Genomic DNA, 15,618 nt, shown 5'->3' on the forward strand with positions numbered 1-15,618 from the left:
AAAGTTGTGCAAGTATAAAAAAAATTATACATTATATAATAACTTTCCAACAATTGTAAAGAATACATTTTTTTTTTTTACTTCAACATTTTACAAGATATTTTGGCAGTGTATACTTATTGAAATTGACAACAATAAATGCTTTCAGAAACATTTGTACTTAAGTTATATATATATATATGATATATTTTAACTCGACTATTTTTTACTTATTTTAAGTTATTTTGAACACATGCATCAGTATAACAATTTTATCGACATGCAAATTTTAAAACATATAATAATATACATATATATAATATCTGAAATTGCAATTTAATATAATACATAATTAGAAATGAAATAGTATTTAAAATTTACATACAAATGTTGCACAATCATTTTTTAATTTATTTTTCAAAATAAATACTTAATTATTTTTTTATCACTCTTAACTATACTATATCTTTGTAAACGGAATGTCGTTTAAAATGCAATAATATGTTAGGAACAATTTTACGACGAAGAATTTCATTCTACGAAGACGTAAGCAATAAATGTGATGTTGGAAAAATATTTTCAAAAATACTTTTTTTTTTTTTGGAATTAAAATATATATTATACATCAGATTTTTAATAGAAAAATAAGCGTAACCGAAATCGTCACAATAAAGGTCTATTCATACGATCAAGCAGTTCACGGCTACAGCACGGCACAGCAACTCACGTAAACGACAGCTTCTATTCATACTATACAGCAACGCACGTTTTGGCACGTTCAGACAAGTTTTGGCCGAGTGCAAGGCAAAATCGACTTACATATACATTACAGAGCGCGACGATACGGCGCAATATTGCTTGCGTCCAGTCAATATTGCCACATTAGGACGTTTCAAAAATATTCATGCGCAATTTCCTTAGTAGGCGTGCACTCGCTACTATGACGTCACGTCGTGCGTGAATATCTCCACAAAGGCCACAGAAAATCAGTTTTTCTTGATAAGTCACGGTGACATGTACTGTTGTTTAGTATGAATAGACTTTTTCGGCTACTGCTGTTACGTCTACGCCACGTTTGGTATGAATATGTCCAAATTAAGTGTACCAAAGAAAACTTTTCATACTGCTGGTTACGTGCAATGCTAGTATGAATGGACCTTTACTCGTACCATCGCCGATGAACTATCACATAATTAGGCCTGATCTAACGAGTCATTGCGACAGCCTCGAGTTGACACAGTATCACATTTAAATGTAAAAAGGCAGTGAAAAGAGAATGTGTCACTAGGAACGATTCCGTCACTTCAAAATTTACAATAAAAAAAATTATTGCTTAAAAAAAATAAATAGTTAAAGTATTACAACCGTCGTATAGTGAAGTAAAATTTGAAAAAATCACGACAATTCAAATGTGAAAATGAGACGAAAATAATTGATTTGGTCCATCTCCCTGTCGACACAGGCTTGTACATCAAAGACGACACAACTTAAATAATTCTCAAACCACAGTGAATACCAGAAGCGATTTTTTTTTTGTTTGTTTTTAATCATTATCATTTTTTTTTTGTAGATGCACCAGCAAGGGGTTAATAATAATAAATATCATGACCGAGTAGAGCGGTCAAAAGACATCGATATAAAGGATATGTTTTTTGAGTACAATGCGTTTGGATTATTGCTCTTGCGTCGGAGTGCTGCAGAAGCAAGACGGCTTGTCGAACATTTCGCTGGAGATGGTGTCGTTCTCCGGAGACGTCGGATCGGGTTCGACGATGTTCAGGTTCGAAAACAGCTCGCTGTCGACCACCTCGGTGCATATCTGCTGCTGAGTAACTGAAACGAAAACAATAAGCTATCTCTATGGAACATTCTGGAATATTGGTAGTAATTTTTCGAACATCGTTCATCTTTATTTCTCTCGGGTACTATTCCAGCACTTCTTCCATCCATTCTTCTAGCTATATGACCTGCCCATTGCTATTCCAATCTCTTCACTATATTCCGTTTCCTATCTCTCCTCATTGTGCTGAGCATACAACGTTCGGTGCCACTATAGTATGCGGTCTACCTTTGAATCGCAGTCGACTTTTTTTTTTTATTTGTATCGTAGCAACGACCTGTTTATTATAATTTTTATTTTTTATAGGGCCAACCCTAACATAACCTAACCTAACCTGACCCTTAAATAAATAGGTGTTGGCTGCTAAGATATCTTTTTTTTTTTGAAGTTTCATTTCATCAATATTTTCACAAAAAATAAAATATCATATTTAAGGGTCAGGTTAGGTTAGGTTAAGTTACTCAGAGTAGCCACGGCGTACTCGACTGTCTCCGAGAATGCTGTGCTGGTAGTTGCAGGAATCATTCCGATCGATCTGCTCGCGAAGGAGAGGAAGCAACTCTTCGACGGCTCGTGAGGCAATGCATCGGAATCCCGAGAAGCAGCGACACGCAGACGGAAGGATATACGGCAAAAGCTGATGAGGTGCTGGCAGAGGCGGTGGGACGAAGAATGTAAGGGACACTGGATCTACAGGATCATCCCGTCCATGGGCGACTGGGTTCAGAGGAAACACGGGGATACCAGTTTCCACTTGACACGGCTGCTGACGGACCACGGCTGCTTTGGCAAGTACCTCCACAAGATCAAAAAGGAGGCCGAAACAAAATGCTACCACTGTGAAGCCGAAGTGGACGACGCAGAGCATACCCTTTTCGGGTGCCCAGCTTGGGCGGAAGAAAGAGAAAGAATGGAGGAAATCGGAGTGACCTCACCCGAAAACCTGGACAAGAAACTAATAGAGAAGATGGAAGCTTGGGTAATCATCCGACACGTTCGCGTCAACGGTGATGAGCAAGAAGGAGGCGCACGAACGAGAGAGAAGATTGCATGTGAGATGAATGGAAGAAAGATCGACGAGAAACAAAGAATGAACGACGACGAATCAATGGACCCCCACTCTTTGAAGTAATACACAGAAGTCCCAGAGAGTGGAGGTCGGGGGTGGGGTTTAGCTGGTAAAAATCCGGCACTACCCTGCAGTTTGGACTGTAGGCTGTCTTCCGAAGATTTCCCACCTCCAGCGCAGCGAAAAAAAAAGGCTAGGTTAAGTTAGGGTTGGCCTTATTCATTTAAGATTAGGTTGTTAGGGTCGGTATTATTCAGTCTCATTGTCACACGCGAGAACTGATACTGCATATTAATGTAAAAACGTAAAGGTAGATCGCATACTAAAGTAGATATGTATGTGAAGGCAGACCGCATACTAAAATCGGACCCAACGTTCCACACTACTTCCGAGTGCATTGGACTTTGTGTAACATTTTAGCGTTCAATGTCCAAGTTTCACATCCATACATCATCACTGATAAAACACATTGATCGAAGATCGTTATGTTCAGATAAAGTGGCATTTTTGATTTGAAAAGACTGCAAAAATCAAATTGCGCATTTTTTTAAACGCTCACATCTTTTAAGTGAGGAAAACCCGACAGAAATGATGAATTAATGTGAATAAATCTCCATACTTGTCGACGCGTCCGCCACATACCCACATACATACATGCATCTCGTCCGTTTTTACTTACCTCCTTTACGTTTCACATGGCTTTCGTGTCAGTGGTCATTTTTTATATCTCTTATCTCTTATCCGATCATTTTCATACTTTGCCATATTGCTCATTTTGGTCATCAATATACGTTAATGTATCGTCTGCCATTACGTTGGAGATAAAATATCGTATACAACGGGTTTCAAATTTCGAGCTCATTGAGTTGCCTGAAGTCTACAACGCCGACGTCAACCGCGTTATACTGGCTTCTAACCTTTTCGCCTTGATATGCCCATTACAGATTTTAATTGTTTAAGCGCCTATAATTATATACATGTAGGGTTGAAATTGAACGAAAGGCTGATGTATGGGCTATAGCTGAGAAAGAGTATGTTACGACTGATTGTGAGAAGGGGATGAAAAGGGGCAGAGATGTAACGGTTAGTCGCAGTTGGACTTGTGCTCCGCGCGGTTGGTCGCTAAACCTCCGCACGTATCGTCTTGACTGAAAACGCAAGTGTTTGGTCTTCTTCTCACCTCAACCGCAACATCCCAACCGTGGTTCTGAACAGCGTCATCTGTCAGGATTCCCTACCACATATATTATTATAATTATAATTTACCGATCAAATTTTGTATGTTGTCCATTAAGGCTCTGCTATTTAGCAGATTTTTCGAAGCTATATTCAATACTCCACTCCAGTTGTTCAATTGATTTTCCTAAAAGAAACCAAGATATGTAGACATAATTTTATATACGTTAATGAATTTCTCTTCAGTGTCGTTACCATTTTCTTGAGCAAATTCTCCATCAAAGGTTCATAATTGACGCCCAACATTTCCTTGATCTCTATCGAATTGCTTATACTCTCTTGGATGTTATTCCTCACCGTGATGATATCCTTGACGATGTTGCTGCAGACGGGCACGGCCGCGTTACTATCGCTAGCATCTCTCAAAGCGCTCTGAATCACACTTGAATGCTGGTTTATATAATCGATGCAGTTGCGGAGCTCGATCAGATCAATGTTTTGCTTCTCTGAAACCAGACGAGTTGTACCGTTAAAAATATGCACTGAATATATGTATCTACTTCCACAAGCCTGGTATAATTAGGGTTGCCAGGCTGCAGAAAAATTGTTAGTTATATTTTCGCAAATAAAAATGGAATTTCCCGAACAATATAAAGAATGCATGCGCGAGTATACTTCTTCCATACCAGGACATAATAGTGATGTGGAGAGAATATTCTCGTTAGTGACGATTCAATGGATTGATGAAAGAAATAGACTTTCTATAGATGTAGTTGAAAGTATTCTACAATGCATTGAAAGCTATGATTTCAACTGTTGCCAAATATATGATCATGTACTAAAAAATAAGGTAGTCTTGCAGAAGTTACAATTAATACATAACACTGTTCGACACGAATAATGGTTCAGAGACGAGATATGACATTTCTTATAGATCTATGCCCAGTAAAAACGAATCTGGTAATAAAAATTGTTGATTGGCTCGAGATTCGGAGATGTGTTTTTTAAATCGTGTGATTTTTCTATATCTTGGACTCGTTTGGTCGATGTCTCAAAATCTTGATTCTTGTAAATACGAGTAAATACTAGTACGAGTTTTTAGCTCGCAATTTTACCGATTTAAAATCCATCACACTTCCAATTAACCCTTTTAAACGAAAACAAAAAATAGTGTAGCCAGAACACTATCCCAATCAACATTTTTCAATAGAAAAAACTCAATATAAAATGGTATTAACAGTGGAAAGAAATCCCAAATGAAAATACGTACTTTTGACTTTTAATTTGAACTGGACGACTACTTAGAGACATTTGAAAGCTGAAAAGTACTACAAATGAAAGATAAAATACCCGACTATAGATTCCAATATTCATTTTAAACAGGAAATTGACAGATTTTGAGACATCGACTGAACGACTCCAAGATATAGAAAAATCACACGATTTAAAAAACACATATCTCCAAATCTCGAGCCAATTAACAATTTTTATTACCAGATTCGTATTCACTGGGCATAGATCTATAAGAAAAGTCATATCTCGTCTCCGAACCAAAAAAAAAAAGTCGTCATTTGTCGAACAGTGTAATTGTTGTTAAAATTTTATTTTCTTATGTAAAACTAAGTGGTCTAATATTGTTGATTCTTTCGGGTTTGGAGTCCTGGTTTGACTTGGAAGAAATCTGGCAGCCCTAGGTATAATACATAGCACTGTGGAATATTGACATTGATGTAATGTCAATGAAAAGTTCGAGTGTATGCATATATGTATGGAGGTAGTGAAGTACTGTTGATGTTGTGCAAGCGATTGAGGGTGTTCATGTGGTGGTGCTGAAGGTGACAGATGGTGTTGGTGTGGTGGTCGAGGCGCGCCCCCGAGTAGTGAACGGCGGCCGTCAGCAGAGCCCCCGGGGCAGGCGCTGCGCCCCCAACGCCCCCCTCGGCGCCCCCATCACTCCCCCCGGCCTCCGCCCCCGTCATTTCCGCGCGAACGCCGCGCGCTGCAGCCGTTATCCTTGTCGACCAAACGCCACGGACTGCGGCCATATTCCCCGACCCTACTGCCAACTCATCTATGCAAACATGTGACACTTCTGTTTGCTTTGTATGATTCCAATTAGATACCCAGTACGAATGGAAAATAATAATCATTTCCGAGTGCCTTGTAAGCCATATGAAATAGTTGACCATATTTGATATTTGATCAAATTATATTCTTCTTCTTGTTAATGCCTTGTCCGCATCCGAACGTTGGCGACCACCTCGTCGATTATTTGAATATATCCGCATCGGTCTTCAGCGGCTCGGACTAGCTCTTCGGCGCTCATATCGGTCCACATGCGCATGTTTCGAAGCCAAGATAACTTTTTCCTGCCAATTCATTTTTTTCCTTCTATTTTCCCCGTGGTTATCAAACGGAGAAATTCGTATTTTGGACCCCGTATCATGTGTCCGAGGTACTCCATCTTTCTCCGCTCGATGACAGAAACAAGTTCCCTGCCTCTCCCCATCATGCCGAGGACAGCTTCGTTTGATATCTTTTTGGTCCACGGAATCTTCAGCATACGCCTATAGACCCACATCTCAAAAGCTTCAATGCGGCTGATCATCTTGGTTTTCAGAGTCCACGTCTCACATCCGTGTAGTAATACTGTCCAGACGTAGCTCTTCGCGAATCTCAACCGCGTATGAAGATTGAGATGCTTGTTTGTAATTATAAATTATATTGATTATATTATATTGTAACGTACACCGCCGAGTAGTTGCAATTGGATTAGGCCGAGTAGCATCCCAGAGACTGTGTGACCGTTATAATTGGTTTCATGGATTATCTCTAGAATCTAAGTGCATGCAGGCTAAACAATGGCCACCAAAGTGGCCGCTATTTGGTCCCTTCGCTGAAGTGACCGATACCGTGGGACTGGGTGTCGTGGGAATACATTCTAAGCCCGCTTTAAAGGTCACGGAATTTGACCCTTAAAGCCCTCAACATGAGGCCACCACCCCCCCCCCCCCCCCCGACGAATACAGTCCAAGAGACCCTTTCGTCGGAGAACGAGACGGTTGTTCATGAATATCGCACAAGAACAACCGAACATCACTGTTCTAATAAAAAAAACCACACTGTACATAACCAAGTACAAAATTAACAACAACGCATGAACACATAAAGCGCGCATGCGGTAGGAAACAAAACCTGAGATGTGCCGTGCGAATGCACGCACACCTCAAGTAAACATACATGTACGCATGATTATGCGTGCATAAGCACGCAAGCACACACACACACACACACACACACACACACACACACACATCAACCACAAATACACACACTCACCTAAACAGCAAACGCACACACACACACATTCACAGAATATAATATAAAAAATAAAAAATTAATCAACACATAAATGCTTTTGCAATTAAGTGGAGTAGTAGCATTCAGGGGAACACAGCTTCCCAAAGCATTCCGCGAACTTTTCGAAAGCTCTAAACGATGCTTTACTCATTATTAGATCCCCATGATGTAGGGGGCCAATGAGAGAACCCCTGACGCTGTCCAGCAGAACCCTCCTCTCAGCCTCCATCCCAGGACAGGACCACAGAATATGATCTGCATCCTGCTCCGGAAAAGAATACGGACAAAAGGACTCAGATACCAAGCCCATAGATGCGAGCTTGCCGTTAAAGTGGCCATCACCAGTTAAAAATTGACTGCTCCAAAAACTGTGGGAATACATAACCAGCAGCGTGGTCTAATGGTGAATATAGAATTATTTCGTACTTGATGTTACGAGTTCGATTCCCCGCTGTCTCGTTGCTGGCCAGACCTTGATTTGTCTAGGTCGATCGTTTCTTATCAGAATTTGCCAATTTTTCTGATTTGCATTGAAACGATTCCTGTAAAATTGGCGTTTCCTTCCCAATTTTCTGTTGCGAACCTTGAGTTATTGTTATATCTTAAGTTTCGCCATATTGCTCACCATAGATGTCTCTGTGGTTGTTTATCGAATATAAAATTCGTATTGTTACATGAAAGTTATTCATCGCTATTTATCGTATTAATACGATGTTTGTAATATATGTATACCGACCATAGATGTCAGATATTTAGATTTACATGTATCTATGTAATAATTATGTGGACCAGGAAGGCGCATTTGGGGTTTACCTGTTAAACCTTCCTGGTATATTTGTATATATGTATGTGAAAATATGTATGTAAAAAATAAAAATAAATATCCGGGTACATGCCTAAACAATAAGGAAGTAACCGGACGTTGAAGATGCCTTGAGCAACCGACCCGTTATAAAGCGGTACTTAGGCGATATCAAGACATTCTGGACGGAGCACTGCCAGTGCGTGTATCTTCTTAATCACCAATAAATGCTGTGACACGACTTTGGCCTTTTTACTTGGATCCTCCACCCACCCCTACGCAACAATATTATTAAAAAAAAGTTGGTGTACTTTGTAGGGATATAGCACAACTTGTACCATACGAAAGAGAGACCAGGGTTCCTCACTTCACACCCAGTTTCGTATGGTACAAGTTGTGCTATATCCCTACAATCTCATCTATTTCACCATAATACACAAGTCTTACGATGGCATCATCAAGCTCCTGTACAAATATGGAGAGCTAACCTCACCTGGAATTATCTTCGCTACTCAAGGGCAACAACCCAATTTTAATTGCTTTACAATAAGATCGCGAGCCCGTAGAAGTTTCCAGAAGGATGATTTCATCACTCGATCTTACACCAAGCAACCTCGAAGCACAGCTGCACACTGACCTGACTGAAACTTCCTTATATCTCTATTGTACCGAGAGCAAGGCTTGTCTTCCACAGAACTTTCCAGGAATCCAAAAACAACTATATTTGTACTAAATATACCTCCACACGCCTGGTGTGGAGGATCCATTACCGATTGATTGACCAGACTAGATTCGAATGATAATGAGGACGAGGGGGATGGATACAAACTTTTGTTAACTCTCAAACAGGGTCCTTCAACGTTTTTCTTATATTTTTAATTAAAAATTGATAATAATTCATATCAAAACATATTTTCAAATGTCTATATTATTTTAATTCATATAATTCGATATAAAATATGTACATGAAGAAAAAAAATGAAACATACAACATCCAAATATTACATATATTTTTAAAAATACGCAAAAAAATAATTCCAATAATTTATTCAATGAAATGTGCACATGATTATATTCCACAGCTTTCCCAATAAGTGTTCACCTTACACACGGTGAATAAAATACATCATGCATCGCATACTTCCAAGTCCACTGTCTGGCCAAATGCTCAAACCTCTTTCGGTCGTTAACGTACATGTGACCCAACGATGGCTCCATACAAACCTAGAAAGCATAATTCGGTTATTAACTCCATCGAAACAAACCAGAGATTCAAACGACCAATGCAAACTACTAACTTGAGTGTACGGATCCGTCAGAAGACTTTGAACAGATATCAAAACCTTGGTGATGGTGAGAGCCAAAGACCAATTGTGATGAATCGAATCGATTCCGACATCTCCGTGGCGAGAAACATTCGGGTGCAAGATTTTAGTGAGGAATCTTACGACGGGAGGATTGAGAGGATAGCTGAAAGTTTCATTAGCATAATTAAAGACCACATTACAATTGATAACTGAAAATTTAAGTTTCAAAAAATACCTGTAAGGAACTTGAATGTAGAGATAAAATATACCACCTTCATACGGTGAACCGATTGGACCTGTTAAAGAAGCTTGCCAATGACAACACTTATTATCTAGCGGAATTGCAGCAATACCTTCAGGGGGATCGTTATGCATTATCTGAAACATTTAAATATATATTTAAATACGCTTCCAGACAGAATAAAACACATTATTCAGTTGAAATTGTTACTTTAAGCTCGTTTCTTAATCTTTCTCGGCGCCAAGAGTTTTCTTCGCCGATCGGTTGAGACTGAACGGCCATCTGAACCAAACAAGTATAGCAAAAACAAGAAGTCATCAACGATCTGTACGTCAAAAGCTTATCGTCGTTGTTGATCAACGACCTGTACAACGGCCACCGCCTGCTGATGTACACGGACCAGTTCTGATCCGAAACGTGAGCCTTCAAGAGATGTCTCCATTGTCGGCACACCATACTGACGCTGCACAGCGAAAGGTCGTCCAAGTATTTAAAAATACACAGAAGCACTAAAAATTACATCATAAAATTAAACAATTGTATTATTATTTAATATATATGTGGTAGAGTATCCTGACAGATGACGCTGTTCAGGACCACGGTTGAGATGAAGATCAAACACGTGCATTTTCAGTCATGTTGTTTATTAAGACGATACATGCGGAGGTTAAGCGACCAACCGCGCGGAGCATAGGTCCAACTGCGACTAACCGTTACATCTCTACCCCTTTTCATCCCCTTCTCACATTCAGTCGTAACTTACTCTTTCTCAGCCATAGCCCATACATCAGCCTTTCGTTCAATTCCAACCCTACATATATGATACTGTCAAAGTGTATTTTCAGTTTTAATATATGTCAAATGGCGTCTTAGGTCATTCATATCCGAATGCAATTCAACTAGTAAATTATATCTCTACGAGCGCAAATACACTTTCAACAATGTGCGCCAGTTGTAATATAACAGCTCTGATGTTTTTACGAATGCTTTAGAATTCAATAATGCGTTGTAACGCGACGTTCTCCCGAGTGTCCTTTCAGTTGGTAGCGGTAGTAATCTTTAGGGTGGCACCAGTGACTTTACCGCGCCAACACGATACCCCTCTCGGGCAATATCGAGAGCAGCTCTCTCTACATCCAGCCGTCAGCCGGGAAGGACCTGCCTCTCCAGCATCTCCACCGAGCGTCTTCAGAGACGCCCAGAGATCGCCATCTTGTGTCCACACGAGGCAGTACGGAGTTTGTCTCCTGCCTCCCCCTCCCGCTGCTGTGACCCGACCAGCGGTGCTTCAACGAGAAGACGACCGCAGAGCCAGCTTCCCGAGCACGAGGAAGCTGTTATCAACGAAGACGACTTGCAGTCAGGAATCTCCCCGACTATATACATATATATAACTATCCCAAGGTTAGTCCACGTTTCTACATAACCCGACCCTTGGAAGAATAACGGAGTAAACGCCCTCTGCACTCCCACCGCGAGATCAGATAAAAGCGCGTAAATCCGTTCGTCACAGCGTTAATATTTGCTAGATATTACGAATAAAGGTAATGAGTACCGCATTACAATAACTCTAAATGTGTTTAAAACAAAAATGTGACTTTCCGACTCAATTAATTAGCCGAAATACGTTTTCATGAAAACCTAACCTCTCCATCTTACCTGTTAGCAACTTACAGTTGAACTGTATTTTCAGTTGTAGTATATTTTAGACCAGTTGAAATGTTGTTCGCTGTATGAATCAACTAATGCGGGTTAGACGGAATATATTCAAACTAGTCAAAATATATTACAACTGCAAATACGCTTCAACTACAACGGTAGTTGGTACCAGGTTAATTGGAATATTTTATTTTATTTTTACATACATATATATACCATGAAAGCCTAACAGGTAAACCCCAATGCGTCTTCCTAGACAATTAATTACAAACATTTATTGCATAAATCGCTGTATTAATGAATTAATCCATAGAAACATCAATGGATTTAGACTTGTACATACATTTTTACATATTGTACATAAATCAAATTCAGATATTGGTGACACGGGTGGGATGGTTTTTGCCAATTTGATGGAGGAACCACTTCAACAATTAAATCTGATAAATTGGCAAACTCTAATAGGAAACGATCGACTTGGAGTCACAAAATCCAAGTCTGACCAGCAGCATTAAAGATTAGCACGGGATCGAACCCGGTAGCCCCTCGGTGCTAAACATAAACGCAACCAGCGAGACATACTCCTGGCTCGGTGGTAATATATAATATATTTCAACTAGTTAAAATATATTACAACTGGAATATATATTACACTTCAACTATATCATATACAATTGAACAAACCTTCAGGTGGTAGCTTTTGAACCAATCCTGGCTCCATTTGATCGTTCGGTTGAGCATTCGAAAGCATTTCCAATCTGTTCTCAATGTTCGGAAGCTGATGTGGAAATATCATATTCTTATAAGCTGCGATATTATTCTCCACCGGGATTTCATCGTCGTGGTTATTATTATTAGGATTCTAAAACATATATTATGCATAAATATTCTATCAAAATCTATCAGTAAAGCTTATGTGTGTGACTCACTTGATCTAATAGCCACAGTGGTATGTTGTTTTGAGAAATGTTGAGACGCTTTTCAGCAGGATAGTTAAGATCGGAAGGTTCATCGTTGCCAGAGTCTCCATCGTCGGTCTTCTCGCTGTTGATACAAGATGTAGGAAACGTAGATGCATAGTCAGGAAAGAGAAAAGCATGGCAGGTTATGCATACGGGCTCGCCGAAGTTTGGACCATAGTAACCATTGCATAAATTACACGACGCAGCCTATATAAACAAAACATCATCAAATTTCAGTATTATTTAATCTATATAATGTCTACTTGGTCTTGGAAATGTGGAGTTCTGCTGAAATAACACAATATTAGATTTATTTATAAATGGAGTTTCGAAGATGCATAGTTATTAATCGGTTCGGTGATTACACGGTTCGACAAATGACGACTTTTTTTTTGGTTCAGAGACGAGATATGACTTTTCTTATAGATCAATGCCCACTGAACACGAATCTGTTAATAAAAAATGTTGATTGGCTCGAGATTCGGAGATATATGTATGTGTTTTTTACATCTTGCGATTTTTCTATATCTTGGTGTTGTTCGGTCGATGTCTCAAAATCTATCAATTTCCTGTTCAAAATGAATATTGGAATTTATAGTCAGGTATTTTATCTTTCATTTGTAGTACTTTTCAGCTTTCAAATGTCTCTTAGTAGTCGTCCAGTTCAAATCAAAAGTCAAAAGTACGTATTTTCACTTGGGATTTTTTCCCACTGTTAATACTATTTTATATTGAGTTTTTTCTATTGAAACATGTTTATTGGGATAGTGTTCTGGCCACACTATTTTTTGTTTTTTGTTTAAAAGGGTTAATTGGAAGTGTACTGAATTTTAAATCGGTAAAATTTCGAGCTAAAAACTCGGTACTAGTATTTACTCGTATTTACACGAATCTGAATTGAATTAAGAGGGATAATATATTAAATTGTCTTAATATGAGAATTAAATAAAATTCCACTTATAAAAATCATATTTCGACTATTCTTGTGGATTAAAAACAAAAATTCGTTTATTTTATCGAGGTAAGCCAGTTATCAATAGAATTTGGAGCGATCTGTAAAGGAAAGTGTTCATGTTCTATGAAATAAAATAAAATATAATATAATACATTCATTTGAAGATGGCCGTTCGAGATGCAATTACTCACTGCATTTTTCACTCCGATATGCAAACCCCTCTTCACACCCATGCAAGACTATTTTATGACATTATAATTTAGACCCATCATACAAAACTTGACAACTCTTTAAACTTTCATTTGCTTAAACAATGTTGGTGTAGGAATATAGCGAGTAGGATGAAGAATAATTAGCTTCCAGAAGGATGATTTCATCACTCGATCTTACACCGAGCAAACTTGAGGCAGAGCTGCACACTGACCTGACCTCATTGCCGGTGGAAACTTTCAAAAGTATGATCTCGTCACCCGGAGACAAAGGATAACCTCGAGTTCCCGAAATCAGGATGACATCACTCAACCAGTATATAATACAGAGCATCAGAATCAGATGCCAGTTCAGCCATTCCTTCCGCTGAAGTAGGCAGCTAGCCCACTTCCCAGCGAATATATTATACTTGTAATAAACTTGTATACTGATTATAAATAAACGATCCTCTTAAAAACTCAACCGAGTTTCCATAGGCCGGGACACTGGTCAATTCGGCTAGTGATCGATACAAATTTCGATACGATCTCAGTATAAGAAAAATTGATGTTAATTAGTCTGTAGCGCGGCTGTCTTCCATAGAATTTCTGAACTTTGCACGGGATTTTGAGCCTTATATGTGCCTATTTCAACTGTTTTAAGGTTCAAAATTGGTTGAATATATTACTGAGAGTTGAATGTCATCTATTCAATTTGCTTAAAATTTATATATACCAGTCAAAATTAGTTTTTTGTGGAACCATACTGAAACCCCGTTTATGTGACGTCACGTCTGTTGAACAATGGCGACGATACGTCTCAATTGTATGAAGAATGATTATTTGACAATTAAGCCAAAACTACGAGATATATGATGTATTTTATTGTTCAAAAGAATACTTTGTGTTAATTAACATATCTGGTTACTTGAGTAAATATTAAAATCTGTATTTAAGGTCGAAAACTCGATTGCCAAATTCGCGAAAAAGGTGCCGCGATTAGGGTTTGTTCGCTATATTTATTGCCGCGGGCAAAGGGTTAATCGACATGAATTCAATCTTGCATGGAAAGTATAAAGAAGAAAATTTGTTGCGGAATAAAAAATTGGTCAATAATGTGTAAGAAATTTCGCCATACAAGATGTAAGAGGATGTATCAATTAGTACTAATTGGTATTAATTAGAAATATTGTGATGTGAAATGAACGCAATACCGGGAATTCGAACTCCAGGTCTTGGTGTACGGATTGAGGGGGAGAATCCTGACGAAGTTTTTCGTTGAATTCCAGGGAATCGAGGTAGGCTGCTGTCAAGGACACGTCCATCCTGAACGGCAAAACTGACAGCCACTCTTTGCTGCTCTTCTCTCCTTTCCCCCCGCACAACAAACGCACTGCACTGCACTGCTGCCAACCTAACCATCTATTGATTTTTTATGCAAATTATTCGGGGGAAATCGAGGCAGAGATCGGATCCGCGAACAAACGTTCACGGGCAAAACGCTCAACGACATAATGTACGCGATAGAAGGTTTACGAAGAAAACGTTCATACATTCAAAAACTAAATCTTTTACGAAACATATGTACGTTCAAAAATTCAGTGAAACGTATAGTGGCGATGATTTACAGATTAATAAACAAATATAGGCATTGTCACGTTCCAATGAAAGATTAATAAATTTTAGTTTACTCATTCCACCGCTGCCACCAAAATTATCATTGTAGCGTTTCAATGAAAGATTTATTTATTTTTTAAACTACTTGGTTAACCAAGTAGTTTAACCTAACCTAACCTAACCAAGTTTTATTTATTATTACATCTGGCACTCAAAAACCCAATCAATAACGAGAATTCAAGTGCCAGATATTCCGTAATCGCGATTTTCGTGCGGGCGATCGTAATGTGCATAACAATCCGATTACCTTTCGTGCTATTATCTATATAATAAATAAATCATTTTTGGTCTAGTGCCCTTTTTATTATGTTTTCAACTTACTTGATTACTTACATAATTTCAATTTATCCTGAACATAAGCTTATAATAAAAATAATTCAAGCTCAGTTACGTTTTCTCTTGA

At 38.7% G+C, this 15,618-nt stretch overlaps 2 protein-coding genes across 2 annotated transcripts; both read right to left on the reverse strand.

Moving 5' to 3' along the window:
• Nucleotides 1-298: 298 nt before the first annotated feature.
• Nucleotides 299-6,122, reverse strand: LOC143919183 (uncharacterized). The gene is made up of 4 exons (XM_077441398.1): nt 5,851-6,122; nt 4,320-4,570; nt 4,155-4,251; nt 299-1,812 (listed from the first exon to the last, which is right to left on the reverse strand). Exons 1-4 carry the CDS (start codon nt 6,107-6,109, stop codon nt 1,652-1,654), a joined length of 768 nt encoding a protein of 255 aa, XP_077297524.1. The 5' UTR covers nt 6,110-6,122; the 3' UTR covers nt 299-1,651.
• Nucleotides 6,123-9,062: 2,940 nt separating this feature from the next.
• Nucleotides 9,063-15,056, reverse strand: morgue (modifier of rpr and grim, ubiquitously expressed). Its single transcript, XM_077441394.1, has 7 exons — nt 14,753-15,056; nt 12,363-12,602; nt 12,118-12,295; nt 9,985-10,283; nt 9,769-9,911; nt 9,525-9,696; nt 9,063-9,450 (listed from the first exon to the last, which is right to left on the reverse strand). The coding sequence occupies exons 1-7, from the start codon at nt 14,861-14,863 to the stop codon at nt 9,325-9,327; spliced, it is 1,269 nt and encodes a 422-aa protein (XP_077297520.1). The 5' UTR covers nt 14,864-15,056; the 3' UTR covers nt 9,063-9,324.
• Nucleotides 15,057-15,618: the final 562 nt, after the last annotated feature.

This window comes from Arctopsyche grandis, chromosome 11 (genome assembly GCF_051622035.1).
Source record: "Arctopsyche grandis isolate Sample6627 chromosome 11, ASM5162203v2, whole genome shotgun sequence".
Lineage (NCBI taxonomy): Eukaryota > Metazoa > Arthropoda > Insecta > Trichoptera > Hydropsychidae > Arctopsyche > Arctopsyche grandis.

Excerpts from the sequence above, each read along its gene's own strand:
- LOC143919183 (XM_077441398.1), bottom strand. The coding sequence starts at position 6,109 with ATGGCCGCAGTCCGTGGCGTTTGGTCGACAAGGATAACGGCTGCAGCG. Across the intron at positions 4,571-5,850 it reads TCGCTTGCACAACATCAACA|AGAAGCAAAACATTGATCTG; the intron begins GTACTTCACTAC and ends GTCTGGTTTCAG. Across the intron at positions 1,813-4,154 it reads CAACATACAAAATTTGATCG|TTACTCAGCAGCAGATATGC; the intron begins GTAAATTATAAT and ends TTTTCGTTTCAG.
- morgue (XM_077441394.1), bottom strand. The coding sequence starts at position 14,863 with ATGGACGTGTCCTTGACAGCAGCCTACCTCGATTCCCTGGAATTCAAC. Across the intron at positions 12,296-12,362 it reads CACTGTGGCTATTAGATCAA|AATCCTAATAATAATAACCA; the intron begins GTGAGTCACACA and ends TATATGTTTTAG. Across the intron at positions 9,697-9,768 it reads TACATTCAAGTTCCTTACAG|CTATCCTCTCAATCCTCCCG; the intron begins GTATTTTTTGAA and ends TGAAACTTTCAG.